Below are 25199 nucleotides of genomic sequence, written 5' to 3' on the forward strand. Positions count from 1 at the left end.
CCATGTTAGTGCTTGTGATTTTCTTCTGCTGTTTTTTCTCTTCCCCTTCCCCCTTCCCTCCTTTCCTTCGTCTTTTTCTTTCTTTTAGACTGAATTCCCAGATCCTTTGCTCCAATCCCTGTTTCTCTCCCACTACTGTTTCTCAAATCTGTACCTCATCCCTTCATCTGCAGGAGGCTTTTTCACATTTCACAGTGGATTTCAATGTGCTGGGGTGGGCAGCGAGGGGCAGAGTTACTGAGAACCATGGTTTTAGAAGCTTATGTTTTTGAGAGTTTATAAAATCCTCTCTGGCCTCAGAGGCTCTACATTGTTTCAATGCGTATTTTCTTTGTCTTTTATGGCTTTTCATGTTTCACATCCAATAACCACATTTGCATCCAAAGCATGGATTTCCCGAGTTTGACAAAGCTGATCCTACGGATTCCATTTCCATAAATCCCTTAAAGTGTTTTAGCGACTTTGCTCATTTTGCAAAAATGTCTCTGACAAAAACACAGGGGAAAACAATTGCTCTTGACACCACAACAGTTTAATATTTTAACTTATTCATTAAATTGTGCTTCACATCAATGGAAATCTTCAGTTCTACAAACTATCATTTTTAAATAGCAATAAAGGTTGATAATGTCACAATACAGTCCCCTAGTAACTGAGTTCATACATATTATTGTACAGAAATAAAAGGAAATATCTCTTAAGAGAAATAATTTACTATCTACTGAATAACTATCTTTACATCTAAAATGGGTCACCACGTAAAGATCCAGATTTTTCTTTCCAACACTGAAATGATACATTAAAAGAGAAATAATGCAAGCAAAGCCCCAGAAGTACTTCTGAGAAAGAAAAAAAGGAAAGTGAAAAAAAAAATGATCATATGATTAACAAATAAATGTCAAGGAGGTGGAAGACAAATGTGACAATCACCGAAGTACACAAAACTTTTGCTCCTCAAAACACTGGTTTTTCTGGCAAGATGTCAATCTGGCCCTTTGATGAGTTCCCGTAATGCAGCAGAACATGTAGCTCACACAGGTTCCACTGAGTGTGCCAAAGGATGACAGTTGCAATCCTTTCCGCAGACATCTTGGAATACAGGCTCAAGAGACAACTGTCCATCTGCGTTCTCAACCTGGAGTACTGCTAGGTTAGCATGAGTCCTTGCCTAGAAGTTCAAGGGCTTTTGTGTTGCAGATGTTGCTGGTGTTTATAGCTAGGCCAGTCCTCTGGAAATTTCTGCACCTCTGCCAGGCAGGTTGGTTCTTTCACATGCTGTGAAGATGGGTTCATGTGCATTCCATCAATTCATTAGGCTACAAAACACACAGGTTTCAGAACCTGCCCACTTGCTCAGAAGGGCTAATTTGAAGTCTCAAGGAATTAGTTGAGATTTGTCCAGGTGAATGTGGTGAGAAGAGAGCAGGCATTGGCTTATGTCCAGTGGAGATGATGGAAGGGGAGAAGAAGGCAGGCCGAAAGTGCCTTGAAGAAAGAACCCTCGCATGCTCCTCAGATGGCACAAAATGGGTAGAATCATCAGACCCAGCCAGCCCTAATACCCAGCCTGAAGACATGCGGTTGCTCTGGTGACCAATGGGGTCACAGCAACTATGGGAAAGGAAAACCTTGGAGTCACAGCTGCCATCAGATCAGGGTATTCTTGTGTAAGTCCAACCCAGTTTTCTCTTTGATCTCATCCTTCCAACTCAGCTTTCAGTCCCTACAACCATTCCAATGCTCTGGTTCTCTCTCAAGATCCTCTTCACTCATTTCTTTTAAATAGCTAAAATAATTATAGTCCATATGTTTCCAGGCTGCCCCAGTTCTAGAGGACAGAGACTGTATCTTAGTCATTTTTCTATTTTTTCAGTACTGCATGGCATATATTTAATTTATTACCTTTCCACCTTGGAAAGATCTGCCTCCTTTGAGGAGCCACAATTTTCTCTAGTGTTACTCCTACTCTCCCTAACCCCCATTTCTAAATGATCCCATTATACAGGACCTCAGATAGAGATCATGGTTGATAAGGAATCAGATAAACTCTCTGTGTGCAGATGTTATCTTAGGACAACTTAAAGCATTTCCTCTCTCCAGTGAGTATGCAAAGGGACTCATTTAACAGCCAATGAAACCTTTAAGAATGAAAGCAGTATGTTGCTGACAAAGTACCAGGAGCCTGGGGAAGAAGACATAAAAAAGGGAGAGTTTTTTTTTTGGGGGGGCGGGGGAAGGTTTATATTGATTTCCCTTAATAGGGAGTTGTGAGCACATTCCCTCGGCCTTCATATTGAATAGGTTTTGAGTTGGATGGAGTAGACACCCTGCTAGAAGTGTTTGAATGCCTCCTCTGAGTTTTGGTCTCCCCTGCAACACCGCTCATCTCTTGGATATTTCATTCCTAATAAGAGGCCCCCTCATTGGAGGTAGGGAGCTGAGAGTAAACTTGACCAGTGTCTTTGGCATTTTCCATGTCAAAAAAGGTAAGGAAGGATATAAATCAATAAAGATTTAGATTTCATATTCTTGCAGTTCCCAATCCCAATACTGATGCTGAGCTGCATAAAGTAGTCAGAAAGGATATGAAGTCAAAAGGCTGGGGCTCTAAACAACTTTCTTGCTCATAAATTAGAGTCATTGGGAAATCATTCAACATCTCTGACTCTCCATCCCAAACTAGCCACTTGTGTAATGAATAGAGGTCCTATTTAGCACACAAGAATGTAATGAGGACCAAATGAGACAGCACATGCAAAAATGTTTTGAAAACCATTAAATGCTACACAAAGTGATGAATTTTAGTCTTATCTTTCACAAAACATATGATGAAGTAAGTGACATTAAAAAGCACTTGAAATATTGTTTGGTTCCCTTTTGTATCAGATACTGATAGTCTTTATCAGTATTAATTTCCACATTGTTTCACATTGTTTCCTTAATAACAGAACCCCCTATGCTTATCAAGGCACATGACAATCAATAATAAAGACATTCCCTAGCCTTCTTTGCAGCTAGATGTGGCAAATGTCTAGGTTTTAACCCATGAGATGTGACTGGAAGCAATATGTGCAATTTCCCTCCACTTCCTCTCTACTATCTTAAATGTAAACGTGATGGCAGGAGCTGTGGCAGCCATCTTGGTCTGTGAGGTGGATGCAGCACATTAGGATGACAGAGCAACAGGAGAGGGCCTAGGCGTCTGGTAACGTCACATGCCAGAGCTGTAAAACCAGTTTGCCTTTAAGTAAGAGAGAAATAGCTTCCACGTTAAGTCACTATTTTGAATTTGTGTTAAAACAGCTGAATGGGAATTCTATCCAATCCATTTATATTTATTTTTTAATGATCTATTCTTATCTCCTTGCTAGGTCTATCTTGGGGACTTTCTTGCCAATATTAGTACTATGTCTACTCAGATCTTTTAAAAAAATTACCTTAAAGGCATAACAAAGAGTCCTCATACTTCAAACTTTTAATCAAACTAATTATGACAAAGTTACCTCCTTTAGATGAGAAGAAACACATCTTTATCATTTTTAATAAAAACACATGATATGCCTCACTGTTGTCTATCACTGATTGTTAATGTTACCAATTATTATTATAAGCATTCTAATAATTCTCAGGGCAGTTTCCTCCAGTATCCAAGAGTAGGCTGCCTAAAAGCTAGAAGGAGACAGAATAGATAAGTGTGTATCTTAGTCCTTAATAAAACACACACACACACACACACACACACACACACACACACACGTGCACATATATACAAAGACATCTCGTCCTAATCTCCAATCTGGGTACTGGAGCTTCCATTGCCAAGAGAAGGGAAAGGACTGTAGGAGTCAATAGGGTCATAGAACCCCTAGGGATTGTTTTTTTCTTTTTTGTCTTTTCTTGGGCTTTTGACACTGATATACCTGGAGTTGGTTTGGTTTGGGATTTAATGCTCCTGACTTCCATGGATCCTTAGGCCCAGACCCCTTCTGCTGGCATCATTTCCCTGAGCATCACTCAGCATGGAAGTGGGCAGTCAATTTTTGGAGAATAAACTGCATCCCTACCTCTCCATTTCTATCAACATAGGACCCCATGGGTATGACAAGCTTGCTGCTTTAGAATGAAATGATATGAGGGAGGAAGCCCATGTCGGTCTTTTTAATTTGCTCAGCACTGGCCTGGGGCCAACATAAAGAGCTGGCTCCCTCTGAACATCCTGATACCTGGTCTCAAGTGGAGCCCCATACATCATGCCTTCAGGAGAAGGCAGTGGAAGCCTTTGATACCAATCTTGAGGTGCCTAAGGAACAGCATGAAGTGAGCAGGGGCTGCCTCCAAGTCTCAGTTATGCATGAATTCCTTGCCAAAATTTTAAAGTGAGTTTAAAAGAAACAATCTGAATGCTTTCTAACTTGTTTTGATTTTCCACACGACAAAACACCGGATTGTGTGTGTGTGTGTGTGTGTGTGTGTGTGTGTGTGTGTGTGTGTCACAGGGGCAGGCAGAAGGGTAATTTGCAGTCCTGCTATTCTAGGCAGAACATTAGATCCTAACAAGGAGATGAGAAGCTAGAGAGAGAGACGCTTATTAATCCCCGCTGCAATCCTCCTTCCCTTCTTACCTTAGGAACAAATCACTGGAAATGAAGAAATATTTTGTGAGCCTAATCTCTACCAACTAACAAGCAATATTTACTTGGCCCCTTTTAACTTACCCTTGTATATGGCTTAAAGAAACACAGCTGCCGAAAAAGTCATTGATCTCTCAGCTCACTGATGGCTCAGTGATGTGGAGGGGGCTGGACTGACCCAAGGCAGTATGGCTCTGGGTCACTGTTAGCGTGGTGCTGTCATGGTCGGGTTACCCACATGGGTTAGAGACAAATGCTTCTGGGAAATTGCAGCTGGCTTCTTGCATTATTGGCAAGAAGCTTTAGGTAGGATGAGCCCTTATTCCATATGGATATGGTGATGGAGTAAAGAGAACTTGGCCTTTGCAGTCAGCTAGACCTAGCTTACAACCTGCGGAGGAGCTACTCATTTTCTGTGGGCTTCACTATTTTCATCTATGAAGTGGAGACTAACAATATCCATTTGTTGTGCAGAATATATTTAAGGTGTGAAAAGGGCCTCCTTCAGTTCCTGGAGCAAGGGAGCCACCCGATAATGCCTTCCCTTGCACCCCAGATGAAGCCAAGCACAGTGAGGGAAGCATCTCCAGATCTCTATCTGGTGGAGCTGCTGGACTTCCCTCTGTGCAGGTAAGCACTCCATGAATGCGTGTGGGCCAGTTGACTCACAGCCCCAGAGAGAGTATTCTGGAGGCTGAGAAGTGGCTGAGGTAAAGCTAGCTTAAACATGAAACATGTTGGATGTCAATGAAATAGGCTTTTCAATCTGATTTAGGGGTTTCACACATTTTGCCTTCAGCTCCTTGAAGGGATTGATCAGATCAATCCGTTGTGAAACTTCCCACTCACTCTGATCTTCCTAATCATGCTAGACAAAGGCTTTCTCTTCCTTCTTCCATACATATCCCCTTATTATTCAATAAAATTCTTGTTATTGTAGTTGGGATTATGAAAAGGCGAAAATAAGAACTCAGCAATGCAGCACATTTCTTGTCCATTTTTAGACACTCTGGCCTGATTTACTGTCTGTGGCTACAGTCTAACAACAGGTAAAGATTGTGTGGGAAGAAAACAGTGAACAGGCTGGAGATATTCAAGATGCTGCGAGGCAGAGTCTGTCTAAACTCCTGTGATAACCATCCCATGAATGGTGTTCCATGTCTCCTGGCCTAATTCAGAGTTCTTATTCATTTAGTAACCTCAAATGTATTTTGTATACATGCTAGCTAAATTCCTATTCTTTGGGCCAAGCTTTTAAAAACATCTTTCTCTCTGTGGTGGCAAATTTTCAAGACTGGTGGTACCGGATTAAAGAACATAACTTCTCCAAAAATGTTAAACTCTGAAATATTCCTTTAAAATCTAAGGTTATGTGGCCAGTTTAGAAATGTTAGGCATATATTGACCTTCCTGATATTTTTTTCTCTTAATTTATCATTCATTCTTCACATTGAAAGTAACAATTGGTAAAGTGAGACCCCGTTAGGCAAATAAGCAAGTTTTCTCTTAAATGCTCCTACCAATGTTCATTTCTCAGGGGCTACAACCTCCCCTGTCCTGGATCCACTCCCTGTTCCCTAAAAGATGGAAGGAAAGGCATGGCTTAAGGTTATGGTGTCAGGATTTTGTAGGATGTGGGTCTGTAGCCATGGTCAATAATTGGATAATTTTGTTTCAAAACAACTGCAACAACAAAACACGTTACTTGTGATTTAAGTCACATTCAAATAGAGTTCAAGATGACAGCCAACAGCCAAGTGGGGGTTGGTGTAAGACCTCATCTAAGGGCTGAAATGTGTTTCTCTTTTTCTCTCTTTATACCGACTGATATTCTCATAACAGGAGACAGTATGACATAGACCAGTTTCAGCAGAACATCCAAGCCATAATTTGGCTTTTCATGTGTGCCTCTGTGGGTTCCTGGTACCCAAACTATTCTATGCTCCTGCAAAGGAGATCACAGGAACTGTCTCCTTTTTCGGTGTGGCTCTCCTTGGCCTTCTAAAACGGTCTGTATGGGATGCACTCCTACCCTACTTGATATCACCAATTGCAAAATGTCAAGAAAAAAAAAACAAGATGGATAATCTCCAGCTGGATAAAAATGAAGACAAAGAAGGAAGATGTCCAAATCAAGCACACACAGCCAGATGTCCTCAGAATGGCCCAGCTTCTCCGAGGTACCTCAACAGAAGGTCAATGTGCCTGCTCATCCTCCCCCTCCTGAGAGAGGAGAGGGCAGGGGGTCACCATCTCACCACCTGGCTGTTGTAGTCCTCGGTGACAGTCCCCTCTGCAGCCCCATCCTCTTTGGGCCACTGGTGGTCCCTGTGCTCTCGCTGCAGCCTCCGCTCCTCCCGCCGCTTCTGGCGGTCCCTCTGGTGCTCTAGCTGCTTGGTGTGGTGGTAGCGCTGCTGGAAGAGATCTTTTGCATACTCGTAAAGCTGCATGTCCAGGAAGTTTAGCTCCTCAATGCGTTGGCGGGCGCCCTCGTTGATCTCCACGTTAGAAGCCCGCGTGATGTTGAACTGTGTGAAGGGGGAGATGAACTTGAGGTTGAATGTTCTCTCAAAGAGAAACTGTGTCTTCCTCTGGAACTCAGTGAGCCCAAAGAAGGCCATGTTCTTCAGGTTGTTCTTTGCACTCTGCAACAGGATGGTGTTTCTTTCACTCTCGTTCATGAAAGTCAAGTTGTAGCAGCCCACCAGGCTGAGGTCAGCCAGCATGCGCACCTGGCGATTGTTAGCCAGGTTGTAGCTGCAATCCATAAACTCCCGCAAGCTGACCCCAGACCAGTCATCCCCAGGGTAGCAGGTAGGCAGCTCGTCTGGGGTGGGGCTTCTTCCATCACACATATGAAGAGAGGTTTTCCACGTGGCCCCTCTCTGGACATGTTTCCACTCGCTCAGGTAACGTGACACTGGATCCCGTAACATTGTGATGTAATAAAAATTCCTAGAAGAAATTAGAGGAAGAGCATCAGTAGTTGACAACTCTAACAGGAGGGATCTAAATTTTTATAATTTTACATCAGCATTGAGTCAAGGGACTCTTTTGCCAAATGTTCATGTGAGAGTATTTGCCTGTGAGAGTATCTGCCTGCATTTGTGCCTATTGATGCATGTGCATATGTTTCCATAAAGACGTATGTACCGATTTTCAATACTGAGTTTGTTGGGCTTTTCCTCCTTGCTCCAGTGTAGGGAGGCATGGGGTGGAAAGAATAGATAGTTCATTCATTCATTCGTTCAGCAATTATTCACTGATAAATTACTGCTGGTGATAACAATACCCTCCATTTAGAGAAAATACCATGATTTTGAAGTTATTACCCATCTGCTGTTTCATTTGATCCTTACAGCAAACCTTTGTGGTAGATGGGGTTCTATATGATAGCATTACATGAAGGAGGTGAAGTGATTTATCCAAGGACATGGGACTAGAAAGAACAAAGCTGAACGCGTATTGTCCTTAACTCCTTAATCTCTCTCTCTTTGTTTTTTTGTTTTTTTTTTTTAGAGGGAGTCTTGCTCCGTCACCCAGGCTGGAGTGCAGTGGCACAATCTCAGCTCACCACAACCTCTGCCTCCCAGATTCAAGCGATTCTCCTGCCTCAGCCTCCTGAATAGCTGGGATTACAGGCACCTGCCACCACACCCAGCTCATTTTTGTATTTTTAATAGAGATGGGGTTTCATCATGTTGGCCAGGCTAGTCTTGAACTCCTGACCTCAACTGATCCACCCGCTTTGGCCTCCCAAAGTGCTGGGATTACAGGCATGAGCCAGCGCACCTGCTGGCCTCCTTAAACTCTTTACACTGCTACTTGGGATTATGAGGTAGGTTGGTTGAGGAAGGATGGGTTGGGTGTGGAGACTAGTATTTACTGGGTGCCTACAATGTGTTAGGAACTGTGCTACACGCTTTATGGATGCTTTGCACAGATGATCCTCAAGACAACTTTGTAAAATGGGTTTTATCGCTACTTTTTAAAATAAAAGCTGAAGCCACAGAGGCTCAGAAAAGTGACACTGGAGCAAGTTAATACCTGACCTGCAGTCTAAGTTAGGCCTATTTGATTTCAAATCTCCCCTGCTTTCCTGTACATCATATTGGTATTTACATTGTAATTTCTATGTATTGACCACCCATTAATTTTCAGGTTCTGTGGTTATTACAATCATGGATCTTATCTAATTCCACCTAATGGATTACTGAAAATAAACCCATTATTAAATGGTTCTCTTTAGAAGAATCACATAGAGATCAGGATAATCGTAGTTTAAAAGGACAAGGGAAGTGTTAAGAGGCAGGAAGGGAGATGGAGAAGTTGAGAAATGAAAGAGAAACAGCAGGCATTAGAGGAAAGTAAATACTGGTTTAAAATAAGGACAATCCTTTTCATGATTTGAGAAGCCTACCAACGGAATGGGCTGCCCACCCCAACCCCGTCTTTCCAGCAGAGTCTGGAAGTCCATTTGTCAGGGAAGCCATAGAAAGGACCCCACTGCAGAGCAGGCCCCCAAGCTGTCTTCCAACTCTCACATCCCACTGCAGCCTTTTGCCCTTTAGCACAAGCCAGTCTGATTCCAATTCAATTTTAGTTCAGTCCTTGGCTCACTGAGGGAGGCCAGCTCCAGACATTAGGATAGATCAGAGCTCCCCTAGGGAATAACTCAGAGCTCCCCTAGGGAGAAAAAATTAGCCCTGCAATATTCTGAAAAGAACACCAGGCCTGCCCTGACACCTGTACAAATGTCTTGGTGCAATACAGAGCCCAGGAACCAAGGCTTGTGCTGCCAGGTAGGCCTCAATGTGACCTAGCAGGTACTCAGTGGAAAGCAGTATTACCCAGCATGCCTGTCCTCAACCTGGCGTCCAGAGGGCTGGAACAAAACCAGGTCATTTTTCTTGATTCAACTCAGTGTCTGCTCTTCAAAGAAACTTGATGATAAAATAAATACACATATATAGATACACAGATATATAAGATAGATAGACAGCAGGAGTCTGTTGAGGAATGACTTTTGATTACCACTGCACTGTCACAGTTTTTCAAATATCTGTGTTAGCAAAGGGAGCAGTTGTAGATATTCCTCCCCTGTATCACTCCTGTATGTTGTTAGGGCATGCATTTGTACTTAAAGATAAATGGTGGTGTGCCTGACTATAGATACTCCTTGACTTATGATGGGGTTACATTTCAATAAACCCATTGCAATTTGAAAACATCCTAAGTTGAAAGTGATTGAGTACACCTAACCTACCAAACATCATAGCTTAGCCTAGCCAAACTTAAACGTGCTTGGAATACTTGTATTAGTCAATAATTGGGCATATTTACCTAACATAAAGCCCATTTTATAAAAAAGTGTTGAATATCTCATATGTTTATTAAATATCTTAATGAAAATGAAAAAAAAAACAGAATGCTTGTATGGGTACTCAAAGTATGGTTTCTACTGAATGCCTATGGCATTCCCATTATTGTAAAGTTTAAAAATAGCAAACCAAGCCCTCATAAATCAGAGACTTCCTATATATTTCAATCAAAGGATGTCTGATTCCTCAAAGACCTAAAGACAGAACTATCATTTGATCCATCGATCTCATTACTGGGTATGAAGCCAAAGGAATATAAATTGTTCTATTATAAAGACACATGCACATATATGTTCTTTGCAACACTATTTGTGATAGCAAAGACAAGGAATCAACCTAAATGCTCATCAATGATAGACTGGATAAAGAAAATGTGGTATATATACACCATGGAATACTATGCATCCATAAAAAAGAATGAGATCATGTCCTTTGCTGGGACATGGATAGAGTTGGAGGCATTATCCTCAGCAAGCTAACACAGACACAGAAAACCAAATACTGCATGTTCTCACTTATAAGTAGGAGCTAAATGATGAGAACACATGGACACATAGATGGGAACAACACACACTGGGGCCTATCAGAAGGTGGGGGGTGGGAGGAGGGAGAGGATCAGGAAAAATAACTAATGGGTACTAGGCTTAATACCTGAGTGATGAAATAATCTGTACAACAAACACCCATGATACAAGTCTACCTGTGTAACGAACCTGCACATGTACTGCTGAACTTAAAAAAAAAGAAAAATTGAAAAAAAAAAGTTGGAGCAGTTGGGAAGTTGCTTTTCCCCGCTTCTTCTCAAAACAATCATTTCCACTTCTTAAAGGTTGATGTTATCACATTGGGACAGGTTTGAAGCAGAAGAGAACTGCTTTGCCACCACACTCTGAAAGTTGGCTTCGGTAAGAAAATTTTAGCATTGATTTCAAAGGAATGGTTAATAGAGAAAAGGAAAAAGAAAATGATGCAATATTTTGAGTGTTTGTGGGAACTAAGAGTCAACAGAGAGAATAAGAAGCTCAATAGAGAAGTTAAATCAATGGAAAAGAACAAATTCCTAATTCCCAAGAAAGGAAACTCAACCTCTAGAGATGCCTAATAATTTTAGAGGCAAAGAATAAATTATTGCAGACTTAGATTTAAAGGAGATACTTTATTCATTCAGGACTAACTGATCACTTCCTATACCATTTAGAAAAAAATACTTTTTTCAAGTTCTTGGGGCAAAAGTTTTCTAATTTTGTTTTAAATTGTAACAGCAAATTTTTTATTTAGATAAACTCACTGAAACACTTGGATGTTAAATGCTTTACCTATAGTCTGGTGCCCAAGACCCTTGATGTAGAAAACTTGTGAAGTGCCAGGCATGGCGCTAAGTAAGAGTCTAACCCATTCCAGAATCCTATGAGATGTGTGCATATTTTTATTTATTTTTATTTCACTTAATGTTGAATAAACTAAGGATTTGGGAAGATAAAATAAGCTGCCCAAGATTATCTTGGTAGTAAGTTATAGAACTTGGATGAATCTGGTCTGATTTACTTCAAAAATAGTCACTATATTATAAGAAGGAAAACCTCCTATTTTGTAGGAAAAACTCAACCTATTATGTGTTTAACTTGCCCAAGCTAAACTGAATTAAAAAAAATACACACCAACTAAAAGCAACATTTTAAAAAATGAGAAATGTAAGGGTACAATGTTATTCTGCTTTTCAAAAGGAATTGATGAGCTACAATATTTAAAACTAAACATTTTCTATATTCTGTTATCTTGATTGTCTAGCCTTACCACTAGGTAAGCCAGGCAGTTTTGAAATGTGCTAAAGAAACTTCAAAATCTTTAAGTAACATTCATTTTCCTTTAAATCAGGAGGTAAAATTTATTGAAAGTGCCAAGGACAGACCAGTCTGAGCTCTTGCTTTTGCCAATCACCATTTTCCATGACTCTGTTGTCTTTCACTGTGACAGAATGACAATTCCATCAGTGTCAGATAATTTCCCAAAAGGTCAGCAGGGAAAGCAGAAAGTGACTGACACCGCTTCTGGGCTCCAAGAGGAAGTACTGATGATAAAGTTGTGCTCAGAGTGGATATTACTATAGCTGAATATCATATGGCATGCCATTATTAGTCCTGCTTTAGTCCTATTTTGGGACGCGTTCACGTTTCAGGCTTTTGTCTCAGTTGAGAAAATTGGCCATGGACCTTCCAGTACCATCATTCCACTGGAAATCTTCATTCCACATAATTTTAAAGCTGACTGAAACTGGTTTAGGCTTAAAATGGTTTTGTTTCCAAATTTAACTTTATTCGGTTTAAGACTGCATCAAACATTGACTAGCCAAATTGTAGGATGATATTTACATGAGTGAAATAAGTCCTAAATGTCTTGGAATTCTATCAGCCAAGAGGGTACAACTTGAAACTACCTCTGCTCTGACATCAAAACATAGAAATGGCCTAGTGGAATATATTTATTGATGAAATATAAAGTCATCATATTTTATGGTTCTGAATCTGAGTGGCTAAAAGCATCTGGAAATCGCTTTAGACAGACATACTCTCATGTACATTTTGTTTGTTTCAATCCTGCAAAGCAGACTAAATAGAAAGTTAGAAGTAATAATAAACCAATAGGGTTGAAGAACTCAATAATAAATGATAAACCAATAGGGTTGAAGAACTCAATAATAAATGGTAAACCAATAGGGTTGAAACCAATAGGGTTGAAGAACACTCAACTATTGAAGAAGAAAAAAACTGAAAATATGATTAATTAAATCATTTTTCTCATATCAATTTTTTCTCTCTTTTCGCTTGTTTCTCTACTTTCAGACAGAAAACTACACAAGTCATTGGTGACATGATGTCTGTCTCCAGGCCACATGCCTAACCTTCATTGTTGATGAGCTTTGCTTTGGTTTCATGAATCTCTTCCCAACTCATTTTCCCCTGCTCCCGTAACTCCCAATTCAGTCTCTAATGAAAGGACTTAAAGGATCCAGTACTACTGAAATGTCCAACTTTATTTTTTAGGTCTTACTTGTTCAACAGCGCAATGGAGTTCGATATCAACTACATTACTGTAGTTGAATATCATACAGCATGTCATTATTAATCCTGTGGCTTTTGGCCACTCAGATTCAGATCCATAAGATAGGAAGACTTTATACTTCATCAATAAAAGTGTTCCACTACGACGTTTCTCTGTTTTGATGTCAGAGCAGAGTTAGTTTCAAGTTGACCCCCTTGGTTGGTAGAACTCCAAATCATTTTTAAGTGGGTAAAATGAAGACTAGAGAGGAAGAACAGGCAGCACCCGAGAGCTGTGTGGCCACAATACAGAGAACCTTCTGTTCCATTTAATTCCATCTCCTACGCATAGACAGTATCACTTGTTTGTATGTTTTCCCTTACAGTTAACCTAAGCTCTTCCCACATAGTGAAACAATAGATAAGCAAACTCCTATGCCCCCACCTTCAATCTATCTGTTCATTCATTTTCTAATTCTCCAAACTTTAATTAAGCCCCATCTATTTGCCAAACACTGGGACTAGGCACTAGGGACTCAAAGACTAATATTCCATGTCCCCAAGGAGATCTTAGGCACCGAGTGATTTTGGTAAAGTGAAAGAAATGCTAACTACCAACTTAAGAGAATGTTACACCAATCTCCCTGGGCCGGAACAGTCCCTCAGACAGATAGCTTTGTTTGCCACGGTGACAGCATCCTGTCAGCAGATCTTCCATTTGTCACCTACTTCATTGAGGGCTTGGGTGAATTCATTTAAGAATGTCTGTAAAGCAATTGGAGCTCTTTAGAACTGCTGTTCCATGGCCATGAGTATTATGACAGCAAACATTTGTGTACTGAGAAAGATTAGGGAATGAGGTTAAGTCAATAATCATTTTAACTGATAATTATAATATGGGCCATCAAGGGTAACTGAAGTTACACCAAATGGAACACACACATTTCCATAACTGGTTTCAAACCACTTTTAGTATTTTGTTCTGCTGTAAGGTGATCATGTTAAAAAATCCTAAATACAACACAAAGGTATGACTGCCTTCTCTCACTTTGAAAGCCTTTCCCTTTCTTTGCCCTTTGGTATCCTGCCATCTTCCCTGGACCAGCTCAAGGCTCACATCCATCTTCCTTGACTTTCCAGCCTATAGAGTTTACTGCATCACTTACTGCACTTTTAACTTAAATGTAACAGTCTTGGTCACGTCTACCCTCTAACGTCCTTTTTGATAACCCTACCTTAGGCCTCAGATCCCTAGCAAAATTCCCAGCACCTACCACAGAGCCCTACTCACAGCAGATACTAAAAAAATAATTGTTATGTAAAAGAACATTATCACTACATGAAATAAGTATATTTTAATAACTAAATCTAATATTGCCTTTGATAAATATGCCTTTCTTTCCTCTCCTAAAACTAAACTGATACTTTTTAAAATGCCTAAAATGTGTGCAAGGAGTAAAAAATATATAATCTTCTAATGCACTTGTCATTTGATTGTGATGGTAGGTGATAGGGAGTGAAACAGTCAACACAGACTCACTGCAAAAAGGAGAATAGTTCATACAACAAGTAATTAGTAACAATGAGGTTTATTTATTTATTTTTAAAATTAAACTTACTGGTTTTCTTCCCCACTGTTTCAAGAACCTATGTTTCACTGAGCAGTTTATTGTATAATTGGTTCTCTTCTTTAATTAGCAAGTCATTTAATTAACACATGCTTATTGAGGGTTTGCTATGTGTAAGGAACTGCTTCAGGAAATGTTGAGAACATAAAAAAAGAAAAAAATGCCCTCAAGTCTTACTGCACAGGTGTGGTAGAGTAGAAAAATGCATTCATTAGCAAGTTACAGAGGTCAGGAGTGGACGAAGAATATTTAAGAGAGCACTTCAAGAATGTACCTAGAGCAGAGTACTGAGACTTGACCAGGAAGCTCATGTTGTGTGTTTCACTAAACGTTCATTTAATGAATGAATGAATGGAAGGAGGGCATAGACTGGAGCAGGATGTTGAGACCCAATTGCCATAGGCTCTGAATGTGATTGTGAATTCCTGAAATTGAAAGTGTTAATTTAGAAAGACTCATTCAGCAATACTATTAAAGTATTAAACAGTATTAAAGATCTCTACCTAAAGTAGGTAGAGATCACAGGAGACATTCAGCAGCCATGGTAAGAGACCAGCAGAGACAACCCCAGAACTGTGGGTGTTGAAGAGAAAGAATCCAGGACAGATTCAGGAAATGCCATGCACCCGCCTGCCACTGCTGTCCCCAGCTTTCTGTTGTCAGCTTTCTCTATGCTACTTTTTCCTCTTCTCTGTTTCTTTCTTTCCTTCTAGCAAATTCTTCCTTTTCAATACTGCAGTAGATAAAAGGCAGAGCTAGTATCTTCATCCAGATGGTAGAATGAGGAGTATAAGTCCCTGGAATCACTTTGCTGGTGGTGATTAAAACAAACTCATCTTTATGAGGCTATGACTTGCCTATCCAATGAGAATACACTTGAAAGAACTTCATAATGCTAGGTTCACAACAGTTTAGTAAATAGATTCCTTCCACCACCAGCTTAACCCTCATAAAACAAAGCAGCAAAATTAATAGCTCCACACTCCACAGTTTTATGCATTCAAAGAAACCAGATCAGGTAGGAACTCCTCTACCCAGCCTGCTCTCACGTCCTCCATGGAGGGGATTTCTCCCCCATTACCCCATATAACCAGAGATCCCCTCATGCACTATCTTTATTCTAGCGACCAGTCTGACTTGTACAGGCTTTACACAACTTGAGAGAGGGAAACTTGCCTGACTCACCTTTGATTCCACAGGATGTATAATGCATGACCTTATGCATCATGGATGTTCAGTTGTTCAATGTTTGTGGAGTGAATAAATATATAACACTTACCAGCCATTCTTTCAGAGATTCCTAGATCTTGTGAGGATCCTGATCCTTTCCATGGAGCATGCACAGGTGACCAGCACATCTTAAACATAAGTTGCTGTGTGCATTTTAAAACAGTGAAGCTTAGCTCCCTCTGCCCTGCTCTGCTGTGTGCAGGAGTCAGTTTCCAAATGTTCAGAATGGAATTAATTTCTTGGCTCTCTTTGTTGCTGCACACTCATCATGAGCTACTCATTCTTCATTATCTCACTAGAGTATTGTCTGCCCTGCACAGTATTTGATACGAGTATTGCGGCAGTTAAGGCTTAGCAATCAGACTGCCCTTTGACACAGCTATGAAAAGGCCTTTGATTCAAGTCTTGAGAACAAATTAAGGAAGTTAAGAATGATGTTCTAAGCCAGTGGGAAGTTGGAGACTAGAATTCCGAAGTATCATAATAAAGAGCTTTAGGAAGCTGACAGTGGTGTGTGTCAGAGCAATTGGTTCCGAGGGTGTCCACAACATGAGGAGGAGGAAATTAGATGCATGCATGTGGTTCTCTTACCTCACACAGAAGCCATGTGTGTCGCACGGCACCAAGCTGCCATTACCTTCTCCCTCAAGCTGACTTAGAAGGCAGTCAGACCCTTTGGGCTCAGGCATATTTATTTTGCTTACTACCCATGGATCTTGACTCTCTTCAATAGGTAAGACGAGGGGATAGGAGTGCCCACAGGGCTTCCCTCAGGAGGGGAGAGGCTCGGATGGCTTTCCTTACTTATACACCTGATAACTTTAAAGGAAGAATAGTTTAGATTTAGTTGTTCTTGCTTTTTTTATTATTATTTCCCCCACTTGGATACGCAGTAATGTATTACCATTATGGAAAATGTGGGAACTGCAGAACAGTAAAAAAGAAGAAAATAGACTGGGTGCTTTGGCTTGCTCCTGTAATCCCAGCGCTTTGGGAGACTGAGGCAGGAGGATCACTTGAGGTCAGTTCAAAACCAGTCTGGCCAACATGGTGAAACCCTATCCCTACTAAAAATACAAAAATTAGCCTGGCATGGTGGCATGCGACTGTAATCCCAGCTACTTGGGAGGCTGAGGTAGGAGAATTGCTTGAACTATGGGAGACGGAGGTTGCAGTGAGCCGAGATTGCACCACTGCACTCCACCCTGGATGCCAGAGTGAGACTCCATCTCAAAAAAAAAAAAAGGAGAAAATAAAAATTACCTATAATCACTTTACTCATACACAGGCACAGTTAGATATATACATATATTTGATTATTATTTAAAGTTATAAATATGTTTACATTTTGAATTCATAATGCACAACATATTTATAACATGTTTTTAACTTAAAAAGATGGTGAATGTTTTTCCATTTTATTTAATATTCTTTCATAAGAATACAATGTTCTTCCAGAAGAGCATAATATTCCATTTATGGATGTGTCATAATTTGTATGGCCAATCTCCAGTTTGGGACAACTAGGGACATTCTATTTTGGGGGGTTATTTTAAACAAGAATCTGATGAACATTCTAAGCCATGAATATCTGTGCAGAGAATAAATTCCTAGGAGTAGAATTCCTAAGTCAAGAGAATCCTTCCTGTTTCATTGTCAAAATGCCTCAATATGGTTTTTGCCAACAGTATCCAGGCACAGTCAAAGCCGGAGAAGACTTGACTATTCCATGAGGCCTGACATCATGGGGCACAGGGAGCATGGCTGCCTGGGAGCCAAGAGGGTGCTGGAGACAGGCGCTGCTCCCTCCTGGCTGGAACAGGAAGGTGCTCTGTGTGAAACTTTGGTCTGAGACTGCCATTCCAGGACAGTCTGGTTAGAGCTTGTGACATGATGTTGGGGAAACAACTTTCCAAAGAGACTGTTTATTTTCCACTTAATGAACAGCTGGAATGTCAAATTAGACTAAACATTTGTGGAATCAAATCCCACTCATCAGCACTGCAGATATATTAAAGCCAACATCTGGATAAGAAAGATGGAGGTCCCTCACCCGATTATGTTCGTTGGCAGTCCTCGAAGAAACGACCTCTTGAGATGTAGTTTGTATGCAATGGCTGGGTGTCAGCTAACTTTAATTATGGGAAGCCACATATTATACAAAACCAACCAAACAAAAGCATCAAAGAAGAGGCTTCTCGATCATACAGGTCATTTCTTAATGATGATCAGTCAACCCCCTGCTTCCCTAGAGAGAGAGATGGTATTTATCAATAAGAGGAAATTTCAAATCTTGCCACGTCGCTGCCTTATATTGACAGGAAACCTGTGAGCATCGAACTCACTAAAATGCCATGATTTTCCGGTGGTTGTCACATTTGCTTTCACTTTCCCCCAAGTGGCTGCTGCAAGAATAAATTTCAGGGAATGCATGTTCCAGGGGCTTGTTTTTGCTATCTTGCTGAGTACAGTTCCTCCCAGTACAGTTTCAAATGTGCCAGGGAGGGTCCTGCTCTCATGCATTATTCAGGGACTTCCGTGATTATTTGGTTCAGAGGCGCCCTGCTTTGCGCTGCATCATTGGGATTTGGGCATGAGGATGTCTCAAGGCGCTCTGCAAAGCTGTGGTTTATGCATGCGGGTATCCACCTGAAGCCTGGAGCCGCCCTGGAGTGAGATAAGGCCCAATTCAGTCTCACTCGCAGCTCTAATCCCAGCTGGGCAAAGCAGAACACCAGATAGTACACTCAGATTGTGTTATCAGGCCCTCCATGCTCAGCCATGCTCTCGTCTTAGCTAATTTCTCAGGCACTGCTTTTAGGGAATGTGAGAATTACACAGGTAGAAACCATGAGGTGTCTCCGTTGTAACTGCTTAGCGCCAGCCAATTTGGACAGGAAAAGAAGTAAATCAGAATATTTAAGAGCAAGGCATGTGTGCCAATATTTAGAATCTATATTTGACAGCTCTGATGCATATTTTCCAAAAACATCACAAGAATATATATATTTTTAAATCCCCTCTGTCTAGATTTTGCCATTCTGTTATATGAAGGATACTTCTGTTTTAGGATTTTTTGTTCACTCTGCTATCAGGACTGGGTAATCATTTTGGCATATTAAACAAAAATACTTGTGAAATTCCAATCTGATTCCATTCCTTCCCAAGTCTCAAACAAAGATTGTCTCTGAGGTCATCTCCTCGGTAATGATAAAGAGGAATGCTAACTCAAAATATGGAATGTTCCATGTGCAATGAAAAACTGATATGAATAACAATAATAGTGGCCAACATTTATTGAATCCATACTATGTCCAAGGATATTTCTAAGTACTGTGCCTGTGCTCACCAATTTAGCCATCAAAACAACCCTTTGAGTCATGTACTACTTTTAGATGATGTCTGTAATTCACAGAGTGATAATAGTTTTGGCAGTTTCTTCCATCATCTTGTAAAAATCAGGCTGTCTTGGAGATTCAGTTTATGACTTACTGATGCAGTGGCCTAGGCTTTGTTGAACTCAAAGCTCTAGATGCAAAATGAACATCACAGGGTGAGGGATTTGTGTCTACCTGCAGGGAGGCAGCAGGAGATGAGAGAGAAGCAGCATCTTGCAAGGCCAGGGATGGACAGGAAGCAGAAGGAACACAGGGCTTCCGTTCTACTTTAGCACAGGAGTGCATGGATCCAGAGGATGCTCTGAATATGTACAGCTTAGAAGAAGCTACAGAAACAGTTTTCCTGAGCTCAGCACACCCACAAAGCTGTAACAAATTTACACTTGAGGAAGGGGCATTAGAGACAAGAGGGAATTACTGCAGTTGCATTCATTTTTAACACACCTAAAGAATCTAGAAGCCAAAAGCTGTAGTAATCTCAGAACAATAAAGGCTGAAAATAGCTATGCAAGAGAATTGAAATAAAGCCAAAGCTCATTCCATGCCATAATGCTCTTTCTGGCCTTAAAATAGATCTTGAATACAATGCTACGAAGACTCAAAAAAGTGTTCAGAGAAGGTTGCTGAATCCTGAAGTTAGCTGTCCCAAAGCCTGTATTCAGGAAGGGATTTAAGAAAAGTACAAGTCAAACTGTGCTCCTTTGGACAAAGATGAGTGCATAATTTCAAGAATGTTGGGAACTTCACTTCATACAGAGTGAAAAGAAAATAGGTTTGAAGTCAGACAGATTTGAGTCCCAACATTAAACCCACCTCACTTTCAGTGTGACTTGGTTAGCTTATTCGCCTCTGGGAGCCTTAGTTTCCTCATCTAAACAGATGAAGTATCAGTACTTACTTCATAGGGTTGTGGGAATTATTGAATAAGATAATGAATATAAAGGGCCCGGCAGTAGCTGATACCTAGCAGATCCTCACCATTTATATACACACTCCACACTTCAACGTTCTCCCTTCTCCATGATTATTAGAGCCTCATAAACTGTCCAAATAGAGTGAAGTTTCAACTATTAAACAAGATGTGTTAATGAATATTTAAAAAACAACCTAAAGCAAATTTTTATTTGCCTAACATTTTTTAAGTTTTCAAACTACTTTCTTCATCCATTATTTCATTTGATCCTTCCTACAAGATTATATCAGAGACACCAAAGGAAAGATTCTTCGTCCACTTTTACAGATGAGAAAACTGATGCTCAGAGATATCCAAGGATTTTTCTTTTTTATTTTTTGAGACAGAGTCTCACTCTGTTGCTCAGGCTGCAGTGCAGTGGCACAATCTCGGCTCACAGCAAACTCTGCCTCCCAGGTTCAAATGATTCACCTGTCTCAGCCTCCCAAGTACCTGGGATTACAGGCGTCTGCCACCATGCCTGGCTAATTTTTGTATTTTTAGTGGAGATGGGGGTTTCACCATGTTGGACAGGCTGGTCTTGAACTCCTGACCTCAGGTGTTCCACCGGCCTCAGCCTCCCAAAGTGCTGGGGTTACAGGTGTGAACCACTGTGCCCGGCCATATCCAAGGATTTTCTTAAGGTCAACAAGTAAAAAGTAGTAGAGCTGGGACGTCTTTTTCTTCATCTCCTGTGCTCATTTAGTTTCTTTGTTTAAATACATGTGTTGGTTCTGTATCTCATGAGAAACACTATGTGAAGTGCTTATGATATAATGGTACACTGTGTGGCCTGACCTTAAGGTGCTGAGTCATCAAGTGACTACCCAACACCGTCTTATTTTGCTCATAGTTAAGAATTAGAAAGAAAACACAAAATTAGTGCTTTATTCTACAAGTTGGGAGGTTTCACTAATACTAGCTCATTTTTTTCTTTGAAATCAACTGAAAAAGGAGACCCAGGAGAATGAGCCAGAAATTCCAGAATATAGATATGTCTTCTGGTATGTTTTTTTGATGATGGAAGAATCATTCTTAAATAATACACTCATTTCTAAGTAGGTAGCGTTCCAGACTTCAGTCTGGAGGTGCATAAAGTCTAGGGGTCTCTCTTTTTCTGATGGCAGTGGCCACTGATGTTCATCCAGAAGGGGGTTGCAAAATGGTGAAAGTCTTATTCTGTCATTTCTTTTTTCATTTATTAGCTGGAATGCCTCTATAAAAAGAAACTTTCCCTTATCAACTATTTGGCATCCTGAGGTAGAGTTCACATAGGAAAGGCAAATGAATGTTTGATTCATTTTACTTACTAGTTTTCAAAATAGTGGGTTGCTTTCTTACAGTCTCCCCCAAAGGGGATTTTTATCGCTGTTTGTTTTAGTATCCCATAAGCTCATGAATCTAAATATACTTAAGAAGTTTCAATACATTGTAGTCACGATCCTTATTGATCATCAATTTATCCAATTTTTGGCTAGTGGGAGTTTAGTCAATGTGGATGTGGAGTTCTTTTGATACAACCCTTGTAGACTTTTATAAATATTCTGAAATGACCTTGCACATTGCAAAAGCTCTATATCAAAAAAAGACCAAGAAGGACAGTGTGGGAGCTTGGAATTTTCCACAGCTTCTAAAGAGCAAAGTGGTTGCTTCTCAACACTTCACCTTGGCTAGCATTACCTGTGCACTAATCTCCTCTCTCACTCCCAACCAAGTGGTGTAACTAAGATTTTTGCTAATTGCACCTGTGCATTGAAGACAAAATAGGAAACAGATACCATCTTTAACTTTAATATATTTTATCCAGGCCCAAACAACAGGGCTTTTCTCTTTCATTTTTGCTTCTCTTTTTGTTCTTCAGCTCCCACCCACGATATTTTTCTTCATGCTAGGAACAACAAGCAGTGCTAGTAACTCATTTGTGACTAGAGGCCAGTGTCACTCCACAAACTAATCTAGGGAAAACCAAATTATGCTGGAAATAATGCAGAGCCCTAATCAGGTTCTCTTCAAAATCCACTTATTCACGATAATTAGCATGAGTTTCTTCCAGAAGCCCAGCTTAGCACATGGACATTCAATGGGATCTTTCAGCTGCAGTGGCTCTGAAGCTGCAATTCTGCCTAATTAATAAAGCAATGACAGACATTTAGAAAAATGTATGCATGATAATTTAAGTCTCCCAGAAAAAAATCAATTCGTTCTGTCTAAACTTTGCCTTGGGTGTTCCCTTTATCAATTCAAATGTGGAGCATTGACCTTAAGTTGCAAATATTTTTCTTCAGGCACGATTGAAGCTTTGAGAGGTAATAGCTTTCAACATTCATTTCTTAGAGATTTTAAAGCACTTAAATGGGGACACTATCCCACTTTTCACTGCTGTATGTAAATCTGAGAATATAATCTTTAAGACTTTCAAAGCAAATGTAGCTAAGGGCTACAAGAGGTGGCTTTTTCATTTGTGCAATCAATACATGATTAAAATGGTGTGTTGGGAGGGAGTGCATCCCTTAAGCAACAGAATAATACAACTGTAATTTCCCTGCTTAGTGAACTTCCCTAAACATGCCCCTTTGTGTTGATTATTTCTCTTGGTGATAAGCAGAAAAAAAAGGTCACCTGTTACTGACATCTGCTACTATTTCTGTGTCTTTTCTTGAAATGATGTGTTATATTGACACTAATCTAAATGAAAAACAATTCAAAGCATACACTAAAGCAAGCAAACAACTGCAACCAAAAGAAAAAGGCGGGGGGAGGGGAAGACCCATCAACAAAAATCCAACAAAAAACCACCTAAAAGCTTTTTATCGATTTTCAGTTAAAGAAGATTATAGCCACAAGGGGGCTCTCAAACCTTCCCAAACACTAGTTAAGTGCCGAGAGCTGTTTTTCTAGTAATTAATTTCCACAAATCAATATTACCTATTAATGTATATTACAGAGACAGGCTACAGACTTCTGACACTTTACATTCAAGCTAAAGAGAGAATTTCATATAAAAATTCAAGGGGCCCACAGTGATTGTAAGTCAAAGCTGAAATTAGTTGCACCTGTGATTTCCTGCGTCCACTCTAGCATAAAAAATCCCAACACTGCAAATTTCACCAAAGGTTAAAACTGAATGTGAAGAACTGTGTATATAATGGAATACATTGACCTCTGATGGATTTTAAAGGCTGTCTGCCTCCTCCTCCTACATCGTGCACCCCCCAAACAACCATGGAGGGTGACACGGCAGTTAAAATGCAATGACCCTTTCTGGGGGCAGCGGGAAGTTGCGACAACCATTAGTTCTGGAGGTATTCAACTCATGCTGAGAGCCTGATGCTGCTGATGGTGTTTACAGCCTGCACCACAAAAGGCACTTGGAATTCAAGAGGGCGTTTTAATTTTCTGTTCAAGCCAGTAGATAGGGGCCGAATCTCCTACCACACTTGGGCAGAATAAGGACAGATGGGAATCGCATCTCCAGCAGAAGAGAGAATACCACCTAGCACCCTTATCAAAGGGAAAATGGAGGAACAGACATGCCCCAAAAACATTCTATCAGAGTAGTTAAAATACCCAAATAATCTTTACACAAACTCAGAAAGCCTCTTGGAGCGTTGATGTGAAATGGCTTTTTGACAACTGCCTTTTCTCTAATCTAATGAGAAAATCATCCCAAGGAAAGTTGAGCATAGGTCTGCCACTGGGCAGGAGCACTTTTGTGGCACATGGGGGATGTGATACCTTTCCCCTGGACAGCTGGCTTTCCTGAAGAGGGGTCAGGGAGAACAGGGCAGCACGACTGTCCCTCCTAATCAGGGTCTTCACGCACCATGCTTCCACATTCATTTTGGTTGTTGAAATTAGGAATCACTGTTGTTAAATCCCTGGCTCAGGAAGGCCAGTGTTCTCACTCAGGCTCCCAAGAGACATATTCTGGGACAGCAAATTCTTCTGTTGTGAAATCCTACATTGCTTGGCAAATGCCCCCAGTACAACGTGAACCAAACCTTGATGTAAACTGCATAGACTTTCGGCTTAGGACTTTTAGAGTCACTGGTACCCTCAAGTTTCATTCCCAGTTTAAAGAGCAGTAGCCCCTCTTAATTTGCCTCAGTCATTTCTCTTTAGAATTTCCAAAGGTGACTTCTAGAATTCTAGGAACAGCCCTGTTTTGTTGTTTTCAGGTCTGGCCTTCCATGGAACCCTTCCATTGAAAACTTTCCTTTTAATCACTTGGCAAGTCACCTTTGTGCTTTCCAGCATCTATCTAGAGCGTTGCTGTCATTCAAGCACCATCGGGATATGTGAGGCCTTCCTTGTTAGAACACTGCAGCCACAATCTGGGGATTTAAATTTAGTCTGGGGCTTGTATGTACAGACAAGGACCTTCTGCTTAATTCCCATTCAGAGCCCTGTCCCTCCTAAGGGCAGCTAGGACTTAAGCAGACCCCTGAAGGAGATGGACAGGCATTCCACAGGTAGAAACCTCCAGATTCTTAGCAGCTCATGGGGGATCGTGGCTTTGAACACAGCATATCTAGGCAAGTTTAAGTACATTTCTTTAAAATACATTTTGACCTTAAATAACTTAAAATTATAAAGAGAAGGAATTCCTCTCCTTTAAGCAGAAGGCAAAGGTTGGTGTTTTAAAGAAAATAAGTGGACCCTTCCTGTACCATCCTTCCCCTTTCGTAGTGCATCTGGTCACAATAGTATTTTATCAGACAACTGCTCTCTAAAGAAATTGAGTGATTAAATGATCTGCTATGATGGGTGGGGTTAGTTAGGGGTGAGGCTTCAGAAGACTAGTCTTTCTCAATGAAGAACTGACCAGCCCAACTGCTGATTTTTACTAATCAACACAAAATCCATCATTGTTCTCCCATTGACAGATGCTATGGGTTGACTTGTGTCCGTTCCCAAAAAAAGATGTTGAAGTCCTAACCA

At 40.6% G+C, this 25199-nt stretch overlaps 1 protein-coding gene across 1 annotated transcript in view; it reads right to left on the reverse strand.

Annotated features, from left to right (window-relative positions):
• Positions 1-510: 510 nt before the first annotated feature.
• Positions 511-25199, reverse strand: part of HS6ST3 (heparan sulfate 6-O-sulfotransferase 3) — a 776425-nt gene continuing 751736 nt past the window's right edge. The window contains exon 2 of the mRNA XM_003257426.3: positions 511-7586. Coding sequence (XP_003257474.2) covers positions 6878-7586 — 709 coding nt within the window. The 3' untranslated portion in view covers positions 511-6877. The remainder of the gene's footprint in view (positions 7587-25199) is intronic.

The sequence above is a fragment of the Nomascus leucogenys genome, chromosome 5 (genome assembly GCF_006542625.1).
Source record: "Nomascus leucogenys isolate Asia chromosome 5, Asia_NLE_v1, whole genome shotgun sequence".
Taxonomy (NCBI): domain Eukaryota; kingdom Metazoa; phylum Chordata; class Mammalia; order Primates; family Hylobatidae; genus Nomascus; species Nomascus leucogenys.